The sequence below is a fragment of the Onychostoma macrolepis genome, chromosome 14, assembly GCF_012432095.1.
Source record: "Onychostoma macrolepis isolate SWU-2019 chromosome 14, ASM1243209v1, whole genome shotgun sequence".
Lineage (NCBI taxonomy): Eukaryota > Metazoa > Chordata > Actinopteri > Cypriniformes > Cyprinidae > Onychostoma > Onychostoma macrolepis.
The window spans coordinates 17498403-17519922 of NC_081168.1; the positions used below are offsets into that span (position 1 = coordinate 17498403).

Genomic DNA, 21520 nt, shown 5'->3' on the forward strand with positions numbered 1-21520 from the left:
GGTTCCTTGCCGCTGTCGCCTCTGGCGTGCTTAGTTGGGGACACTTCATTTGTAGCAATTATCGCCGATTTGATTGCACAGATACTATTTAAACTAAACTGAGCTAGACAATGACATCTCTGAATTCAATAATGAAATGCCTTTAACTGAAAATTGAGTGTTTAATCTTATCATTATACATTATTGACACTCTATCCTCCAATTTGATACTGTTAAGTGCTTTGACACAATCTGTATTGTTAAAAGCGCTATATAAATAAAGGTGACTTGACTTGACATCCATATAACTGATTTCCTCACTATTTGAGAAAAATGCACATTATAATAAACATAATATAATTATAGGAAAGGGCTGTAGTTTATATTCTGAGCTCCTTTACTGATATGGTATGTATAGGACATGGGATAAATATTTTACATCAAAATATTTAGGATGTTGTTATTATTATAACTACAACTACTACTATTTTCCCCACAACTGAGAATAGACAAAGTCTTAAAAATCATTTAATCTAGTCTCAGAATTGCATTCATACACTAGGATTAAGTAAAAAAAAATTATTTAATCAAAAAGTTGGGCCTAATGTTTCTTGAAGAGATGAACAGATACCTGGTCAATACCGCCACCTATTGGACTAAAATGGTAAACCGGTTACATTCCTACTGTATCCATCGCTGCAGACTCAGGATTTGAGTTCAAAAGAATATGTCAAATATTAAATATACAAATCGAATTTAATTATTACTATATTAAATAATTTGGAGGGGGGGGGTCGGTAACGACTACAGGTGTGCAGACATTTTACACTGTATTTTAGTATGTAAATTACGCAAACCTCATAAAAATATAAGTCTCAAAAAGTTATTATTAAAGGAATAATTATTAAATAATAATTAATTCTGTATCATTTAATCAGCAGCGCCAACATGGTCACTAGTGACGTCAAGGAACAGTTTGTTCTTTTGTAAACAGCCTTTTCATGATAGAGAATAAAAATGAGAAATAAAATGGATTGTCCATGAGATAATATAGGCTCTCAGATGCATGTTTTTATCCTGTTTAGAACATTTACTCATGTTAACAGGGTAACATGCTTCACATTCACCAGAAAGACCATCAGTGCTGCATAGATGCTGCATACAAGAACAGCTCCAATGACAGCAATAAGCGACGATAAATAACAACAACCACCGGAAGTGACAAAATAAAATAACCCCTCGGCAGTCTGTAATATGTAATATTTTACATGATTTAATGGCATGTTTGTCAGCATTTATAATATTGCCAAGTATACACTTGTAGCAGTGTAACGAACTATAAGTACGATGAAGTAAATACAGAAAGAAAATCAAGGGCAACTCAAAAGGAAAGGGAAAAAGGAAGAATAAAAAATACATGCATTTGAATGAATTTACATAGAAGATATGACATATGCAAAATACAGTCTCTTTGTTGGAGGATGGGAAAAGCTTGGGGAGGGGTGGTATACTAAACTGAAAAGTAATTTTATTTCATTTGATTATTTAGAGGTATAAAACAACACACTGTTTACAAATTCGTTAGGAGCTGGTGTTTGGAAAAAAACACTGTTTACTCAAGACGACCTAAACAGATCGCAAAAAAATACTTTAAAAAGGTAAAAGACATTGTACGCTTGTGAAAGACACTGTATATTTCACAATGACTTGTAGGTGAAATAAATCATCTATTAATGGATACTGGCGCTGACAGGACTTTTATTATGACAGCTTGTTCAGTTGACAGTGAGCTCGTGTCGTCTGATTGTAGTGTCGCGCTTCTCTGTTCTTACTGAATTGTTAGACTGCTGTGGATTGTTTTCCTCGGGACATTCACAACAAGGTTAAAATATCAAACACGTCTCATGACACCAATCCAAAGCGTTCGGGGTTTATCAGGGGGGACCCGGAACAATAATTCCCCCACCCATTTAACTCCTCATCCGTTGTTTATATGTTGAAAAACTGATGGATAGATTCAGCGTTTGTTGATGGTGCATTGTTGTGGTTTGCGATGTATTGCTGGTTCGCAGCCTCTTCGGCTGAACTATAGATGCATGAACCGTTTTCGAGTCGTATTTTTGCCGATCCGTTTAGTTTTTCGCAGCTGATCGTTGAATCAACACAACAGCGTTAGCTGGCCTGGACAAAATGAGCAGAAAACAGCATCATTTTAAAGGAGCAGAGGTCAGCTGCTGTGTTAAATACTTCTTATTCGGATTCAACATCATATTTTGGGTAAGTTTTGTGGATCTGCAGTTCATTTGCTTTTTATTGTGTTTCTCAAACTCAAATGAATTGCCTCTATAATCTTTTCATTGTGTTTCCATCATCTAAACAAATCGGGATTGCAAAACAAGTTCAGCAGGATTCATTTCACAGCATGTAACATTAATGTGTTTATATGAAATATATCGTACCAGTGCTGTATATTTATTTATTTGAATGATAAATGATCTATCTGATGTGTATGATGTTGGATACATTCTCAAATACTCATCCAGGTAAAAATAAATAAATAAATAAAATAAAAAATAAATAAATGAATAAATCACCTGTTTCCCATGGGAATGGATTATGGAAATCTTGCTTTCTCAGTACCTTTCCAGATCTGAAGAATACAACCCATTGAGAGGTGAGGGGAGTGGAGGGTAAATAGGATTATCCAGGTCTCATTAGTTGGGTCAATTCACAGGTTTAACATAGATTACCTCACACCATTCAGTTTTTCCATGTCTGGGTTGGAAATTATACAGTCTTTGCCCCTATTTCCATGTTTCTCTTTTCCACAAACAGTTTTTCCATATTTTTGTAGTGATTTGGATATTTATATTTAATTCATATATTAAATTAATAAATAATTTTTTGATGAATCTTCACATAGATGTTTTCCATGTATTGACAGCTCATTGTGATCAAAGGCTGTCAATATACCAAAACTCTGTAAAGGCATTATTAAAGTAGACTATATCTTCTGCACTATATAGCTATTCAGTGGCTTATGGAAGCTTGGAATATAGTAGCAAATGAGCCACTGTTGTTGTGCTTTTTATGGTCCTTTTTAAGGCTTGACAGCCATGTACGCTTATTGTATGGAGCATATCCGTTTTGATTGTGACGACAGAATTGCATTTATATGGGTTTAGAACAACTTGAGAGTGAATAAATGGTGAAAAAAATCTTATTTTTGGGTGAAGTATCTCTCTTAAGTGACTCTTAATCCTTAAATATGGATATTTCTCCATTACATCATTATGAAGAACCAATCATGTTGCTCATTCCCACTATAATTTTCTTGTAAGAGAGTAATAAATTGTGAGATAAAAGGAAACTCATGGAGCGGGAAGCTTCCATGAGTCACTTCTGGGGTGAACACATCGCCTGGAGCGTGATTCTGTTAAGCTTCTTTATGTCATAAATTCCAGCCTTCGTTGGTTAGTATTGAATGGGGTAGTGAAGACCCCTCTGGTGGGTGCGGGGGTAATTGGTGCCCCCTCGTGCTTTAATGATGTCCCGTCTGAAATGTTAACCTCGCATAATGATCCGCTGTCCTCTGTAACAGCTAGCCCTCCTACTGCCATTGTTCCCACGTTATACAGAGCCTGTTGTGTTTTGTTGAATCCTAGACGCCTGTGTTTTCACCAAATCATGGCCAGAATGTCAGTCTATACTCCTGGAAGCCGAAATCAACCCTCTTGTTGCTAAATTAAACGCTTGACTTGATCTTTTCAGGAGAAATTCTCCCAAAGTCAAATCTGATGCTTAAGATTCACTTGAAAATGAAAGTTCTGTTCTTTTACTCACTTTCATACATGACTTCCTTTCTTCTGTGGAACACCACAGAAGATATTTTCAGAAGAAGCTGTTTTTGTACACACAATGAGTGTCAGTGTTGTTTTGACTTTCATTGTATTGACAAAAATGGTTAAAATGATGTTGCAATGTTATTGTTAACTAAAACAAAAATGAAAACTATTAAAAATAGTTTATCAAGCCAGTGCTGTATATTTATTATTTGTATGATGTTGGATACATTCTCAAATACTCATCCAGGCAAAAATAAATAAATAAATAAAATAAAAAATAAATAAATCACCTGTCACCTATTAAATTAATCACCTATTAAAAATAGTTTTCATTAGCTGAAATTAAATATAATATAAATATTAGATGTAAAACTTGATGACTAAAACTGTAACTTTACAACAAAACTGCATAACAAAATTACTGTAATTTAAAAGTAAAATTAAAACTAAAAATATCAATAAATGTATAAATAACACTTAAATAACACTGCAGGTTTGAATTAAACTTGAGTTTTCATTTTTCAGCTATACCTTTAAGAACAAAAATTGAAATAAATACATTGGTTGACTTATTTTGAGAGTAAAACATGTCTTTAAACTAGATTTTTACATATTCTTAGTAAATTGTGACTGGTGTTTACCCATGCAAATGTCACCACTTTTGTGGGTGGAGGTGGAGGTGAAGGTGAATGTTTTTTGTCTCTATATATTTTTGGTATGTGGTTGCTAAGGTGTTCTGGGTGGTTGCTAAGTTGTTGCTTACTGCCCACTGCAGATATGGATGATTTCCCTCATTCAATGTAAAGCAGTTTTTGCCCATTTTATTCTCTGCCAGGAGAAAATTGTACATCATACAACTTAAAAAAAGTAGTAATAGTAGACTTCTCCAGAGTAATGATTGGATGTGTCATTCATGTCCATAGCTTCAACCGTTCAGGATAAGTTACGTGCTTGTGTTATGGGTATGTTCAAATCCCTCACCCTAATTATGAGCAGTAGCATCAATAATTAAGCGTCTGATCTCCATACTTCTTGTCATCTTATTGTCCCCTCATCAATTCTGAAAGCCTTTTATTGCCTCTCGACTCTTTTTGTCTTAGCAGACTGTTTGACCCCTGTGTGCCCATACTGTCTAATGCCTGTCTGATTGGTTTAAAGTGGAGACAGTCTGATCGGCCAGAAACCTACCTGATCCCTACAGAGCACTCACTTTGCCAGCCTCAGACCAGGCCGAGTTGATGGCCTGTAATTACAGACGCCTCGCTCTGTAATCGCATTCTGATATCTACCCGGGAGGCTTTTGAAGGGACATCTTAACGTTCCCACCGTCAGACCCCCCCCCTTCCACCCCAGCAGCCTTTAATTCATCCTCTTCAAATTCTTCTCCTTTGCATTTGGGAGCCTCACAGCCCCCTTGTCTTGTATTCAAATGAAGACGTTTAGTGGCGAACAAATGGCGTGTGTGAGAGGGGACGTGCTGTTCCCACAGTGTCCGAGGGGCCCGAGTGTGTGTCTCAGCAACATTCAGCCTCTTGCTATGGAGCTGATGGGGCCGGGCGGCTATTGTCACACACACTGCCCCTGATGCGACAAAAGCATTGACTGCTGTGTTTGTTTGCACACTTAATGTGCGTGGCTTGTGTATTGTGTACAAAGCAATGCACATTTGTGTTTATTGCGTGTGTTTGTGTCCTTGCTCGAGCTCGTGCGGAGCTCATGGGTTTTTGTATGTTTTTCCTTTTCATATCCTCCAGGTTCATACGGCAGATGGGAACCACATGTCTGTTCCCCCTTCTTCCTCTGTTGCTCTGCGAGGGAGTTTATTTCCATGCCATTTCCCAGCAGGCCCTACTCTCACTCGCACACATTGACTCATTCTCACTAAAACACAAATGAATCAACCCAGACAGAGTCACTCACGCTGTTCCATCAATTATTAAAAATGACTCTAACGTGCTGATATTGAGCCACTGCTGACATTCAGAAATTATGTGGTAATAACGAACTGCTATTGTTCATCGTTTTATAGTTTTTGTTGTTTTGAAATAGACTAAAGCTCACGTCAAGCGAGATTCGTTCCCTTGATGAGGTCTAGAAATCAAGTTTGCATTCTTTTGGAAACGATGAATATTTCCATAATCTAGGCTAGAGGAAGATATTTTCTAACAATTTAGAACCAAAAGCAGGCTCCTATTATTATTATTATTATTATTATTATTATTATTGTTATTATGTGTTAAACCTAAAACAAAGTGTACGAGGACAACACTAAATTTCTGCAGTTTTCTTTAGAAAATCTGAATTGTGTTTGCCATTGCAAAAAATGTTGCTGTGGGTGATTGCCAGCATGTTGCTATGCAGTTGCTAAGTTTCTAAGTAAGTTGCTAAGTATGTTTCTATGTGGGTTCTAGGTGCTTACTTAAAGGCATAGTGCAAAAATGAAATTGTCATTATTTGCTCACCCTCATGTGGTTTCAAATCTGTATGTTGTGTGACTTCATCTGTCTGTGTTCATTGCCTACAATGAAACTTGTTTTGGACCCCATTGACATACAATAGGCAAAAACAGTTTATCAAAATATCTTCTTCTGTGTTCCACAGATTCAAGAAAGTTATACAGGTTTGGAACAGGTTTTTTTAATTTTTTTTTTAAAGAATAGAATTAGAAAAGAGAGAGCTAGAGTTAGAGGGTCAAATGAAGATGGAAGAGATGTGTTTTTGGCCGATTCTTGAAGATGGCTAAGGACTCAGCTGCTCGGAAATAAATATTATATTAATATAAAATAAATATTTATTTTATTTTTTATTTTATTTCAACAATTACCAAAAACAGTTTTTAATAGTTTTAGTTTTTGAGAACAACAATAACAACACTGGGTATTGTGCATGTACATTTATATAATAAAAATTAATATTGATGCTTGCCTTAGCAATAAATCCAGAAATACTACTATGTACTGAGTCAAGACTTTCTAAAAGTATATGTTTCCATGACAATGCAGCAGTTCTTTAATCAAATAAAGATAAAGATGTGAGAAGATGGCTCAAAGAGAAGAAAAGCAAAAGCTGTTCTTATGGATGTAACAGCTGGTGGAAAAAAGTGGTTCTGTTCACTGTCACAGTGCTGAGAGTTTATCTGGCTGCCGTTAGTGATAATACAGATATACTGTAAGTCTAATCATCCGCTGTGTGAGATAGCAGCCATCCTCTGTTTGGCCGGAATAACTAAATAAGCTGTTTAAGTGCTCTGTGATGCTTGAACACGTCTAATCCCGATGTCCACGTGGGCAACACATCACTGGCCCGCTCTGGATCAGGGCCGAGAGGAGTGGAGGAGATAGGCTAATGTCTTCATGATAGGGATGAGTGGGAGTCAGTGGTACGTATTGACAGAGAAAGTGTGTGCAGTGGATGGCTGGCCCTCAGCTCTGTCCCAGCCATCCATTGGATTAGCCGAGACCACGGGGAAATGGGATTATGGGATTTGCGGCTGCTGATACCCGACCTCTGACTCTCAGCATCCCGCTGTCACGTTTCCCCTCACGCTGGTGTTGGTCTAACCTGCAGTCAAACACACACCGCCGAGAGCCCAGCTGGAGTTTGACAGGGAATCTGTAGTTTTGATAACACATTAGATCGCTCTGATGGTCAGTCGGTAAATCAGACTCACCGAGAAACATCTTTGGTGCATGTGCTTAATGTGCTGCTCTGGTTCAAATTCTCATCCCATTCCCCTCTGTCTATCGCTTTCTCTCTCTCTCTCTCACACTATCTCTCTAGTAATTTCCTGTACCCTCTCTTCTGTTTCTGTACAATAAGAGTGGCGTATGACTTTTTTTCTGAAAGTGGACCAAATTAAATATGTGAATCACATTCCAAGTTTTCTGAAGCTGAACAAAAGCTTTGTGAAACTTGTGTTGTTATTCACCGAGAATTGTCCTCTATTCTGTAGGTTTCACATCTCATTTGTGTATATTCAAAAATCCTCAGGAGAGACCATGGTAGGTTTGACTGGAATGATCAATGATATTGACGTGAAATCTGGGGGGATGCGTTTTGGCAATGTATGCAAACACATTATATATGAGTTACTATATGATTTAGGTAGAGGTCTGCATTCCTGCGGGACTTTACAACAAAGTGTAAAAGTTGTGGAAGGGAGCGGGAAGACATATTTAACTGATTTTTAGTGAGAGCAGTCAGGAGTGGGACTAAAAAAATCAATCCAGAGTTGAAGTTTTTAGTGAATAACAATTAGTGGTATGCAATATTGACCAAAAATATTTTTTCTTAACATTTTGTCAGTAGTGATAAGATGATGATATTTTGCTGATTTAAAAGGGTTTTGTTCTGGTATCTTGAGTGATTTAGGCCTATTTTCAACTTTTCATATTCTTTGTGGTGTTTTGTTCACAGTAGAGACAGAAATGAACTTTTTCCTTTGAGGTACGATATTTGACAATTCTTTCAAAATGGCTGATTCATTCACAATTTAAACGAATTACTGTCGTTATGAGTGTGTTATTAAATTGTTCACTCATTCATTCATTAATGAAACCCTTCTCTGTGTTGCTCAGAGACATTCAGCGGTTCTGCCCTGCCTTTGTTTGCACAAGGTTTTTTTTTTTGGTGAGTTGGTAGCACACCAGTAAATAATACATAAGACAATGCATCTCACACTACTAATGACTTTACAATTTTGGTCCTTTGGCTTGTATTTTTTATTTTTTGAGGAATGAAATGCATATAGGTTTGTAACAATGCCAGGTTTTTTTGGTGCTCTCTCTCTCTTTTTTTTTTTTTTTTTTTTTTTTTGAGTATCTCTTTAAAATGTGATTAGTCAATTTAGAGTTTGATTTGGTTTGGAATGATTGTGCTAGATATACATGCCAAAACGGTAACGTTTCCTGTAAGTAGTAGCATCCAAGTGATTTCTCTCATTCAGGTAAAAACAAGTCTTGGCTTCCTCTCATGGAACCTTATGCCAAATATGGCAGTTCATGCAGGGAAATCTCTGCTTTCCAGATCTTTGTTTGAATCTCCGCCAAGACTTTTTTTTTTTTTTTTTTTTTGCTTCTCAGATGGGTTGCCTTCAGATAAAGACAGCAGTGCTGTCTGCACATAGCAGTAACCTCCTGCCATTATGGAGCAGGAATGAATTGTATAAGTGCTGTAAATGTGATAAATTCTGTTGTGTGCTTGTGTGTTGCAGTTGCTGGGAGCTGCATTCCTGGGTATTGGACTTTGGGCCTGGGCAGAAAAGGCAAGTTGGAAACACAAATACAGAGTAACACAAGACTCTGTGACATGCGTCAGATTCCTAATATTATTATCCATGCGGTTGCCTCAGCAACATAATCATAGACGTAAACAGCAGACAACGGCGCACTTTAACAGTACAAACTACCTACAGATATCCTGTCGTCTCATTCAGTCTGTCAGTTAAAGCACCCAAATGAATATTTAGCATCTTTTCCTGATGGACTTCGTGTTTTATTTTGTGAAATGTTCTGAGGTGCTCTTTTTGCTGAAAGCTCTTCTGTGAATCCCCCCATGTGGCTTTTTTCTCTTTTGATGTCTGTAGTCTCCCTTTTAATACCCTTAAACCATGACATTTGAGAGCATATGGGTGGCATCTTTTATTTATTTCCATGGCAGTATAATGTCTCTGTTATTTTATAACAGTACCGCACAGCTCAATAAGGCTTTGTATTTATTGTGACTATTCTCTCTTTCATTTGTCTTCCCTCTCGGAAAAGGTCACCCTTGCTGTTACGTATTCATGCATGGAAGGTGCATGTAATTTCTTCACACTAATGTGAGGCGACTTAATGAATGAAGTCAATTGGCTGATTAATAACCTGGAAATTGCTCCATTTCAGTCATTGATTGTTCTGCTAAAAGACACGTGTAGGCCATATGGCACCTTGTGTTAATGTCAGCCGATTAAGGAACATCTCGGTAACATGATGTAAATAATTAATGAAGTGGTTCAGTTTTAATTTGCAAAAGGTTAATCGCAGAAATAAAGCATTAAGAATTGAACTAAAGCCCTATTTGGACGGGACTAGTTTTCTAAACTACGTTTGAGTTTCGATACTTATCATCTGACGTCTGCGATTTTTCATGTACCAATTCGGATGGGACTAACATCTCCATGTTTATTACAGAGGTGGGAGGGTCTGTTTTGGACATCTGGGCGTTTCAGAGGTCACGCGCTCTGTATGCGTGCATTGCGTGTCATTCGGATTGATTACCATTAGTATAACAGTTTTACTACAAATACCATGGTGAAGCTATATGGCTAGTATAGCAAAACCATGTTAATGTGTGGTTGCTTTAGCTTTACTTTAGTTATTTATTTGTAGTAAACCCGTGTTTAACTTTCATAAAGGTGCATATGTAATTAAAACATTATGTAATTGAGTGCAGAAATGAACGCGAGTAATTTTACCTGACACTGATATTACAATAGCCAGTCTGAATGGTTTACGTGATCTGACTCTTGATTTTATTATTGTTTTTAATTTATTTACTTATTCTTTCCTTGCCGGGAGGCAAATATATCAAACATGAGCTCGGTAAGAGTGTCTATGGTAATTCACGTTGGCCAAAACACACAAGCAAACGCGTTGTGAAATAAAATCTTACTGGCAATCACAGACATCGCATTCGGACGGGATTAGTTTTCTCAGAGGATCACTGAGCTTGCTGAAAAACAGTAGGTAATTTGCTCTGGAATTATTACAGAGGTTGTGTGTGAGAAAAACTCTCTCTTTATTTATTCCTTCCCTTGCTAGCTTGTACTTATTTAAACATTGCCTGAGACTTGGTGTTACAAGCACTTTGTTTGTCGGATTGCCTCTTCAAGATGAATCGCTTTATGTATTCCCCAATTGTAAGTCGCTTTGGATAAAAGCGTCTGCAAAATGACTAAATGTAAATGTAAAACACAGACATGGCAGATTCGGACGGGATTAAAATCACCAAGTACGTCTGTGAAACACACATTTCTCTAACGACAGGGGTAAAACTAGTCCCGTCCGAATAGGGCTTAAGGCTGTTGAATTTGATTGGTGGAAATTCTGTTTATTTTAAATGAGTGTTCAGGCAGATTTCAGAGCCTTCTTTTCTAACACCATCATAACAAACCAGGCAAGAAAAAAGGAAACCTTGTTTATCTTCGCTGTCAGCATGGTCAAAAGCCTGCTGTTGGTTCTGGGATTGAACTGAGATTCCACCCTGATGTGGAAATCCAAACGTGGAAGGCATGAATCACTGCAAACAGTTGCCCAAACACCGTTAGTTGTGGAGGCCTAGCAGGTGGTGGAGGATTTTAAGGTCAGGATGTGAACTTACAACAGTTCTGTCTGATGTGTCTGGCCCACAGGGAGTGCTGTCAAACATTTCCTCCATCACAGATCTGGGCGGCTTCGACCCTGTCTGGCTCTTCATTGTCGTAGGAGGAGTGATGTTCATCCTCGGATTTGCCGGATGCATCGGTGCGCTCCGGGAGAACACATTCCTGCTCAAATTTGTGAGTTCCACCTTTGCATCCGACCTACAAGCCCTATCTTGCATTTTTCTTCAACCTGTTTTCCTCTCTTCAATCATTTCGAGGTTTATTTGTACCCAGATACAATTGTGTAAATGAAATGAATTTGCTAATAAGAATGCACCCAGAAAGAATTGAAATGCCTCCCGGAGGCATATGTATTACAATGATTTTTATTGAAGAATTATTTCCCTTATCAATTCTGACTCCACGATCTGTTTGTTTTCTCTTCTAGTTTTCAGTGTTTTTGGGCCTCATCTTTTTCCTAGAGCTCACAGCTGGCATTTTAGCCTTTGTGTTTAAAGATTGGATCAAAGACCAGCTGAACTTCTTCATCAACAACAATGTTAAAGCATATCGGGATGACATTGACCTCCAGAACCTCATTGACTTTGCTCAAGAATATGTGAGTCAGCACTTCTCGTCCCCTCTCGTTTTCTGCTGCGCTGTGGGTGTATTTTGAATGTGATTGATATATAAGTGTGCACTTGAAAATATGAGACATCCGCTGAGTCATTAAGCTTTCTTTATATGAAAAACATCACTGTAAATTACAGCTGTGATGATGTAAAGATGATAATGATAATAATGTCACCTCTGATGTCATATATTACATCAGTGGTCGTGTTGTGGTGCTCATGGGCCGAATGACTGGAACCTGAACATCTATTTCAACTGCACCGACTCCAACCCCAGCCGGGAACGGTGTGGCGTTCCCTTCTCCTGTTGCGTTAAAGACCCTGCTGTGAGTGCCAGAATTACTCATTTCATCTGTTTACCACTTGCACTTCCCTGCTCCTGTTTCACAATGTCGGTGTCATTCCTCACAATCTGCTCTGCATGCTTTGAGCTTTTTAAGTTTGTTCATAGAGCTCATTCAAAAATGTCTGGTCTGTTTTATGGGAATAACAGGATGTACAACACATGTGAGATGTGCATTTTTTTTAAGTGCGTAACTAGGGATACTATTGCTAGGGTAACTAGTGTCATGAGCCAACTATTTTTCCCTTGTTTTTTCTGTGTGTGTGTGTGTGTATATATAATATAATATAATATAATATAGAGAGAGAGTGAGAGAGAGATAGATGGATCCCATTCTATTACATTGTTCTATTTAAAAAAATCTATTCTGTCCCTAACATTGTATTCTGTTCTCTATAGACCAATTTCATGTAGACGTCACAGTTACGTCACTCGCAGCTGCGCGCGCACTGTGGTGGCAGAAACACACGGTAACAAGCGGAGTGAAACGGGAAAGATCCACACAGAATAAGAGATTAAATGTACTGTTGTGCCTTTGGATGTCAGAATCGGAATGCAAATAATTTTTTATAGAATACTGTCGTCAAAAACGCTATTTGAAGCTAAACGCAGACGTTTAAACGGACAGACTAATGAATGAAACCTGCTATGATTACTCTACTTTTAAAGCATTTGATTTAAATTGGTCAACATAATATTCACATATACAGTTCATAGGGAATATATTATATTTGTCCTACATTTACAGCATGAAAAACCTATACCAATTTACATCACGTTACCTAATTTATCCCACAATTCATTTTTGAGACTTTTTTTTTTAAACTTTATATTTCGTATTTCCATCCTTTGAGTGAGTACAGGTCGGCCAATTTCGTCCGTTAAAGTTAACCTTTTCAAATAACGCAGTCCTGGACAGTATGCAGGTATGCAGCCCTTACATATGCAGGTAAAATAGGAATTTCTCAAGTTATTGTTAAAAAAACAAGCTAACAGACTTCATAGCTAGCATTAGTGAAGCGGTCAGGGGGATCTTTCTGCCACCACCGAAGCTCCGCCCACAGAAAAACGTCACAATGTTTACTAACAGGAAATTGATCTATACAATCCTAATGAATTTTAATTTTATCCTAAGCATTGTTGGGGGTAACGCATTACAAGTAACGCGAGCTACGTAATATTACTTTTTTCGAGTAACTAGTAAAGTAACGCATTACTTTTTATTTTACAAGAAAATATCTGAGTTACTTTTTCAAAAAAGTAACGCCAGTTACTTTTTTCCCATTTATTGACTAACAGTGTGCTGTGTGAACATAGTTACTGTAGTTCTAGACTAAATGTGATTGTGCATTAATTCATCCCACTCGCAAAAAAACTGATTTAGTATTCATCAAAATGAATTAAAACAGTGAAATGCAAATTCAGAATATGACGCAAACCTGCAATAATTAAATATGTTAAACAACACGAATGTATCTAATCCCATTTTATTAACCAATGCCTTTGCTGCTGACCTTTGATGATCCAGTTCAACCATAATAAGCAAAAATGACTTTAGATAAACTAACAATTGTGCTTCATTGTTTTTTTTTTGTATTGCTGAAGAGTGTTGAACCTTCTCCTGCGTTCTACTGTACAGACGTGAATTTACTTTTCCTTCAGCCTGAGGTTTATTCATTACACTTTTTGGTGTGAAAGGGCTTTTACATTTGCTATGAATAGAACTTCTTGTATTAAAAACAATCAAGCCCTGCTCATATTTAAAAAGTAACACGAAAGTAACGCAAAAGTAACTTAACACATTACTGTCCATAAAAAGTAACTAAAGTAATTAGTTACTTTTTTTAGGGAGTAACGCAATATTGTAATGCATTACTTTTAAAAGTAACTTTCCCCAACACTGATCCTAAGTACATTTTACCAGAAAGTTTATATTCTGTACTTCAGATTGTGTTTCATTCTGTTGTAAATTTTTTACTGTTCTAAAAAAAAATGGTGTGGGAATTCTTTTAAAACAAATTCCACTGAGAAATTGCTTGGAAATTTCACAAATAGTTACAAAGTAGACTAAAATATTTGATTTCCTTGTAAGAGTTACCCCAATAATCTTTGTTTTATTAACAACTTTGAAAAAATATGTTTTTACAGTGTATAGAAGTGTTTTGAAATAAATTGAGCATGTTTTTTTGTTCTCTCTCTAGGAGGATGTCCTGAATACACAGTGTGGCTATGATGTGCGGCTTCAAGGGGTGAGTGTGTTATTACAAGTTAGAAATGTTACAGTTGTGCAGATCCATAGTATATTCAAAATGATGAAAAAAATTATAGTGTATAAATTGTCTTGTGTCTTACCACCCTGCGAAAGGAGCACAGAAGGGTTAAGCGCGTAAGAGATTCTGAGAGCATTTGAGTTCCTCTTGTTCGCCTCCTTAATAACAGTTTAAGCCTTTAAAAGTGATAATTAGCTTCTAGTTTTAGCCACGGGAAATTGTGGAGCTCTGTAATTGGGAAGTCAGCGGCTTATGCCAGCCCAGTGCCTCTCAGTATGGGTGGAGTGACACTGCACCCACGGTTCACCACGGTCTCTCCATGGTACAGAGTACTTATTCTGTATCCATGGATACTCTTTCTCTCACAATCCACCTTTGGAGAGATTTACTCTGGTTTTATAGTGTTTTGAAAATACAATAAACAAATGTTTGCTCAAAGAATCGTACTTTTAAATATTCTGCATTTCTTTGTTCAACATCTGGAGGAAGGCTTTGAAGCGAACAAGAAAAAGAGAAGTTAACAAAGATCCGCGATGAATAAGTTCAAGCAGTTAACTGTCATACAACTTTTCATTGGCTTTCTCTGACTTCCTACCGGTTTGGCGATACGTTTCTAAAGTCTTTTGTGTCGTTTTCCCCGGGGGGACAAAAGATTCTTTGGAAGAACATGTTTGAATGGTTCACAAAAGCTGAATTGTATGGCTTTCTCTTTCTTCACCTTCAGATGTCACTGACAGCTCCAAATTACACCTTTTCATCTCCCTTCCTTCCTAGAATTCGATAGACAGTAGTTAAGACATTCCTGTATGCCTGTGTAATACAAACTGGATCTTCCCTGTGTTAGGTTATATGTGGTGAGCTGTGTGACATTTCATCTAGTTAGCGTGGGAGTGAATTCTTCCAGTTTTCAAGAGAGGATATTTGTTCTCAAATAGGTTAATGCGCAGGTCCACCCAGGTGAAGGCCTAATTGTTTATCCTGGACTTAAGTAAAGATTAAAGGTCAACTCGGGGGAGCAAACACTGATATGCTACATGGTGCACTTGAAGATTTAGTTTCTTATTTAGATCTGATGTTTTCCATTAAGTGCTGTTCTATTTTGAATCATCTTTTTAATAGGAGTTGGATCAGCAGAAGTACATTTATACAAAGGGCTGCGTGGGGCAGTTTGAAAAGTGGCTTCAGGACAATCTGATTGTTGTTGCTGGGATTTTTGTGGGGATTGCATTATTACAGGTAAGGACAATGCTAATGAAAATGGTTTAAAGCATGCAAACACCCTTTAAAGATGTAGTAAAGACTGAACAGATTTGCTTGAATGAGACCCGTAAAATGGTCCCAGGTGAATGAATGTTATGCTGCCACCTTCTGGTTAAACCTTAAAATTCAGCTTTAAGTTCCCGCGTAATGGATGGATAGGTGAATCTTAAAATTTCCAGCTCATAATTTACCCCAAAATCAAAAGAAAAACTATAAAATGTAAATTTGCATTGTGATATTTTCATACCAATACATTTCTCCTCAATATTATTATTACTGTAATGAAAAATAGTATACAGTAATGAAAGTCACCCTGTTTTGTTTAATTAAATAATGCATTTAATTTATGCTGATTTTATTTCTTATTCTGTACAACAAATATACTACAATGTGTGCTTAGAAACGATAAAATGATTAAAAAAAAAAAAAGATAAAAATTAAATATTGTGTCATTATTTGTCAGAAAGTGAATGAGATTGCAAAGGCTTGCATTTGGGGAAGAGCAGGAAAAATATGCTTAATTGTCATGAAAATGTTCTAAAGTCCTAAAAAATTCTAATTATCCTAAAGCCTGGCTTAATTATATTTATTTATTTTATATATATATATATATATATATATATATATATATATATGTATGTATGTGTATATGGTTATATATGTATGTTTATATATATATATATATATATATATATATATATATATATATATATATATATATATATATATATATATATATATATATATATATATATATATATATATATATATATATATATATACATACATACATACATACAGGTGTCAACATTTGAAGTGGTTTAAGTTTTAGGACAAATTTGATAAGTTTTTGAAGAAAGGTTTTGATCCACTTCAAATGTTGACTACTGCATACATGTATGTGTATATATATATGTATGTGTGTGTGTGTGTGTGTATATATATATATATATATATATATATATATATATATATATATATATATATATATATATATATATATATATATATAATATTAAAAAATATAGTATTTTTCTCCTCTGTGATGCCTTCTTTTTAAATATGTTTCAGATTTTTGGGATATGTCTGGCTCAGAACCTGGTGAGCGATATCAGAGCGGTCAAAGCCAACTGGTGACCCTTTGCAGAGGGCGACAGGTGACAGTGACCTGACTATGGCAGAGAGCTAACTGCAAATCAGCACTGTTTACACACCATTGAGCTGGGAAATTCCGCCCTTTTCACGCAATGGATGTTGTATGTTAGCTGACTTTACAAAATGGACTGTCCATCTATGTCTTTTTTTTTTCTTTTGTGGTTCCGTATCTGAAAACAAGCTCTTATGAGACTATCCAGAAGGAGCTTAACGTGAGATGTCACATTGAGATCAAGCTGTCTGTGATCTCGCAGCTGTCTCTTGATCGAACTCTATTTTCGTTTGCCCTTATTAAAACGTTCACCAGACTCTCCTCTGTGTCGGCGAATAATGTCAAGTGAAGGGTGTTTTCATTAACCTGTGGATGACTTTCTTATAGAGAAACACGCAAATCAACCACTGGGACTTTAAACAGAGGAGCCATGAACTAAAAGCCTTACAGCAGTGCATTTCACTATGCACTTGTGTGGGTTCAGCTTTTTACACATTCTGTCTGTCAGTCATTCGAGCGGATGGACAGTTGGACTCTAACCTCTGATTGGCTCTCTGTTGCACAGAGAGTAGGGTAGCCAATCAGAATGACGTACTTGATAATTACACGTAATGCATTTATTTCTGTGAGTTCTACCACTACTGTCGGGGAGGTGGAGAAATGGTCTGTTATTTTTCTGTATAGCTATGTTTTATTCATTCTCGCTTGTTTTTTTTGGTTGTCTCTGTGAGTATAAATCGAATTAACCACTTTCCCAGACTTGCTTATGAATCTTTGTTTTTGCTACTCTGCTTGATAGTGATATGCTATAGTGACACTAATAATGTATTATTCTAAATATGATGCTGCTTTAACTCATAGAAGATATACATCGCTATACTAACCAACTGAACTTTTTATAGAAATCATGAGGTATACATTCCCTCTGGGAGAAACACTTCAGATCACGCAGAGTGCTTTGCAAATGAATCTGACGTGAGTGCACATGAAGCGGACAGATTGAATTATCCGTGCGTATGATCACATGCCTTATTGAGCCCTATAGAGATGGTAGCAGAAGCCAACGACAGTTAACACAGCACACGGACCTTTAGGAAGGCTTTTTTTACTGTTCACGCTCTCTTGCTCGTGCAATATGCATGCAATCATCTATTTAAAAATGCATGGCATTGCAGACCTCTTTAAACACATGCACACTTGTGTGGATGTGTGTCCATCCCATTATGAATACCATACCAGTGCGTTTTCACCTAGCTGTGTTAATTCCCTTGTGTTGAGAAGGAGTCATGACCTTAATGATGATAATGTGCAAAGTAAGATAAATGATGTACTGCTGGCTGCGTGTAGAACATGCTCTGATGGTTTTAGCAGTGGAGTGTCATGTCAGCCAGACTGATCTGATTCATCTGTTTAAAAAGCCTTGCTCTTGTTTCAAGGGTCTGTATAACCTGTGTTATCAGAGCGCCTCGAAAAATGTGAAGTTTCTCTTCTGTGGTCTTTTTGGGAGATTTCGGTATATTGTGTATATAAGAGGCAAGTCTTTTATGCCGATACAAGATTACATGCTAAAGATGATATTTAGCCCCCTTTTTGTGCACCGAAATTGATGAGATTTAGGGAAAGCGATCAAGAACATGTCCAAGTTGCATTTCATTATCCTACATAAAAGACAAAATGGAAAAATAAAATGAAGCATATTTACTCCCAAATTCTCATTAATATAATAAAGTGTGTGTGTGTATGATTTTGTTGTACTGCTGTTGATTTAATTGTAAAAATCTTTGTTACTGTAATACGTAAAAATAATGTATTAAAGTAACAAGAATTGACTGAATCGGATTAAAGAGAATTGAAATGATTTCCAAAGTAACTGTAGAGGGGATGAGAATTTAGGATGAAAATGTGCTAAAAATACCATCCCAATGCAAAAAATCCTAATGGTCCTAAAAATAAACTTAATTTTCTTTATGCAAAATAACATCTATTATGGGGTGAACTGCAACCTGGACGTGTTTTTGTGAGATTCACTTAAAATATTGTGTTAATTTTTTTTTTTCATCATGCAATGGCCTTTTCTCCTTTTGTTTTTTTTGTTTTGTTTTTTTTTTGTTTTTTTTTTCTAAACAAAGAACTCTAACATTCCCTTTTGAGGGAGCCTCTTGCATATCATGAATGTAAAGATCATCTCTTACTAATGTTATGTCATATATAACTTACCCTTCAAAGTGCAATGCACAAACATGTGAATAAAATTAATGTTTGTCTGACTGTAGGCACACAACTGAAAAACATGGCAAATCTGTGTTCGTGTAGTGAATTAGACATTCCTTGTGCATGCATTGGCAATTTGTTTATGAAGTGCATTTTGCATTTCAGTGGTTTTTCTGTGCTGGTTCATCAGAAACAGTTTTGATGATTGGTATTAAAACCATTGAGCCTTTTTGCTGGCCTTTCTCTGTACCAGCTGTGGTAGTTTCTACATTACAGTTATTCGAAATGTTGCAAATCTATAAACAGTTTTATCGGATAAGCTGGAGCTTCTGTCGACCAATCAAGAACAGTTGTACAGAACAGTACTGCGTTGATGGTAAACATTTTGTAATTGTGAATGAATATCAGGAGAGTTTTTCAACGATTTAAAGATGTCTTGATCTTTTTCCAAACATGACATTCTTGACATCACACTTGTCACTTTTATGCGCTTCGAAATATGAATTGCAAAAGACCAAGATTTTTGTTCTGTTTTGTTTACATTCCCATACTTATTTTATAAGTGTCTTCATAGAAATGTTTGGATTCTACCTCATCGTGGAGAAATGACTTTAAACGTGGTTATTTGGAGAGTCATAACTCTAATGCAACCGTTGTGAACATTTTTAGAAGAGTTGCAAAAAACCCAACTTTAAGCATCTTCGTCACAAACATGTCAGTAGCGGTAGCAGGTCTTCTCTCACAGTCTCAGCTTTTCTTTAGATGCTTTTAAGACAAATGATCATTTTGTTTATAAGTCACGGAATGCAAAAGAATATAATGTGGATTTGTTATTTGAATTGTGAGAGCGACACTTTTGTCGTTTAAACTTATCCAGTCCCATTATGGGCAGCACTATTTCAGGACTCTGCAAACAAATGCTTCTCAGCTGTAGTCAGATGTCCTTTAACTAGTTTATTGACTTAGTCTTCATTATCCAATTTCATATTAGCATAACTCAAAATACCCTCTTAAACTGGATAATGAATATTGCACTTGCAGGACTAAAGCATTTTCTGTGCTCTCTATTATATTGAGTCAATGATTGTACTAACCTATAATAACACTCATAATTAATGTGGTATTTTCACTCTATGAAAAAATCTATAAAAAATTAGGATCATATTTGGAAACCATAGCAGTGCCACTGTTTTCCTGTGATTTTGTTTCATTTGATGTTATTTGTTTGTGTTAATTTTTTTGATGTAATTCTTGTCCAAAGGTTGATTTATTGGTGGCATCCACAAATGGACTTTTCTTGTGGGAGATGGTCTGTTACACTGTATACTATTATACAAGATATGCTTTTTCTTTTTCATAATAAAATGGATTTATGACATTCTGAGCTCAATCAATGTCTTTCATCTGCAAGTTCTGTTAAACACTTGACTGAAAGTCTGTTTGGTGGTACTTCATAGATTATGGTGATATTCCCAGCTGTGTTTTATTTCCAAAATGAAGCCCATTAATCATGGATTATACCTAATGTGCTAGATTATTATTTTATTTATTTATTTATTTTTCTCATTATATGGTTTTAAGAAAGCATTTAATTTACCACTGGCTGACCTGTTATTTTGTTTAAAATGAGTAGAATAAGTAACTCCACTCTCAAATATTTTAAATATTTATTGAAATGGTACATGTTGATAAATTATATATTATATGCATTGTTTTAATATGTAGTGTTTATTTTAGTTTTTTTTCTTCTTTAGAATATATTATGTATTTTTATATTGGGTTAACACATTAAAATTAAGCATTTTTATTCCTTTTTTTTTACCATTTACAGTTATTTTTATTTACATACATTTTACATTTATATTTTATTACCTGTTACAATAGCCACATAACAGAGCAGAGAGATGTACGTATATGCTAGAGATTTAAACATTAAAGAAATAATTCATGCAAAAAAAAAAAAAAATAGCTGAAAATGTAGTCACCCTCAGGCCTTCCAAGATGTAGATGAGTTTCTTAGAAATTTAGCATTATATCATGTACTCACCAGTGGATCCTCTGCAGTGAATGGGTGCCATCAGAATGAGTCCAAACAGCTGCTAAAAATCACAATAATCTACAAGTAATCCACATGACTCCAGTCCATCAATTAACATCATATGAAAAAGGAAATCCATCATTAGCATTATTATGGATTATGAACTACTAATTTGGCCAAAGTGGCTATTTAAAGTTAATACGCTTTCATGGTGGACTTGTTTCCTACTATTACAATTTGTTTCTTTGTGGATTATTGTGATGTTTTTATCAGCTATTTGGACTCTCATTCTGACGGCACCCATTCACTGCAGAGGAGAAATTGGTGCACACTTCTCGGACAGGCTGAAGGGAGCAGAATTTTAGCAAATTTTCATTTTTGGGTGAGCAACTTCTTTAATAGAAAAGTAATTTATGCCATTCCAAGTTACTGTTAATAACTGTTATAAAAAGT

At 36.0% G+C, this 21520-nt stretch overlaps 1 protein-coding gene across 1 annotated transcript; it reads left to right on the forward strand.

Moving 5' to 3' along the window:
• Nucleotides 1-1777: 1777 nt before the first annotated feature.
• tspan17 (tetraspanin 17) lies at nucleotides 1778-20409 on the forward strand. Its single transcript, XM_058798547.1, has 8 exons — nucleotides 1778-2256; nucleotides 9037-9087; nucleotides 11215-11361; nucleotides 11615-11785; nucleotides 11999-12124; nucleotides 14343-14390; nucleotides 15531-15647; nucleotides 16743-20409. Exons 1-8 carry the CDS (start codon nucleotides 2170-2172, stop codon nucleotides 16806-16808), a joined length of 813 nt encoding a protein of 270 aa, XP_058654530.1. The 5' UTR covers nucleotides 1778-2169; the 3' UTR covers nucleotides 16809-20409.
• Nucleotides 20410-21520: the final 1111 nt, after the last annotated feature.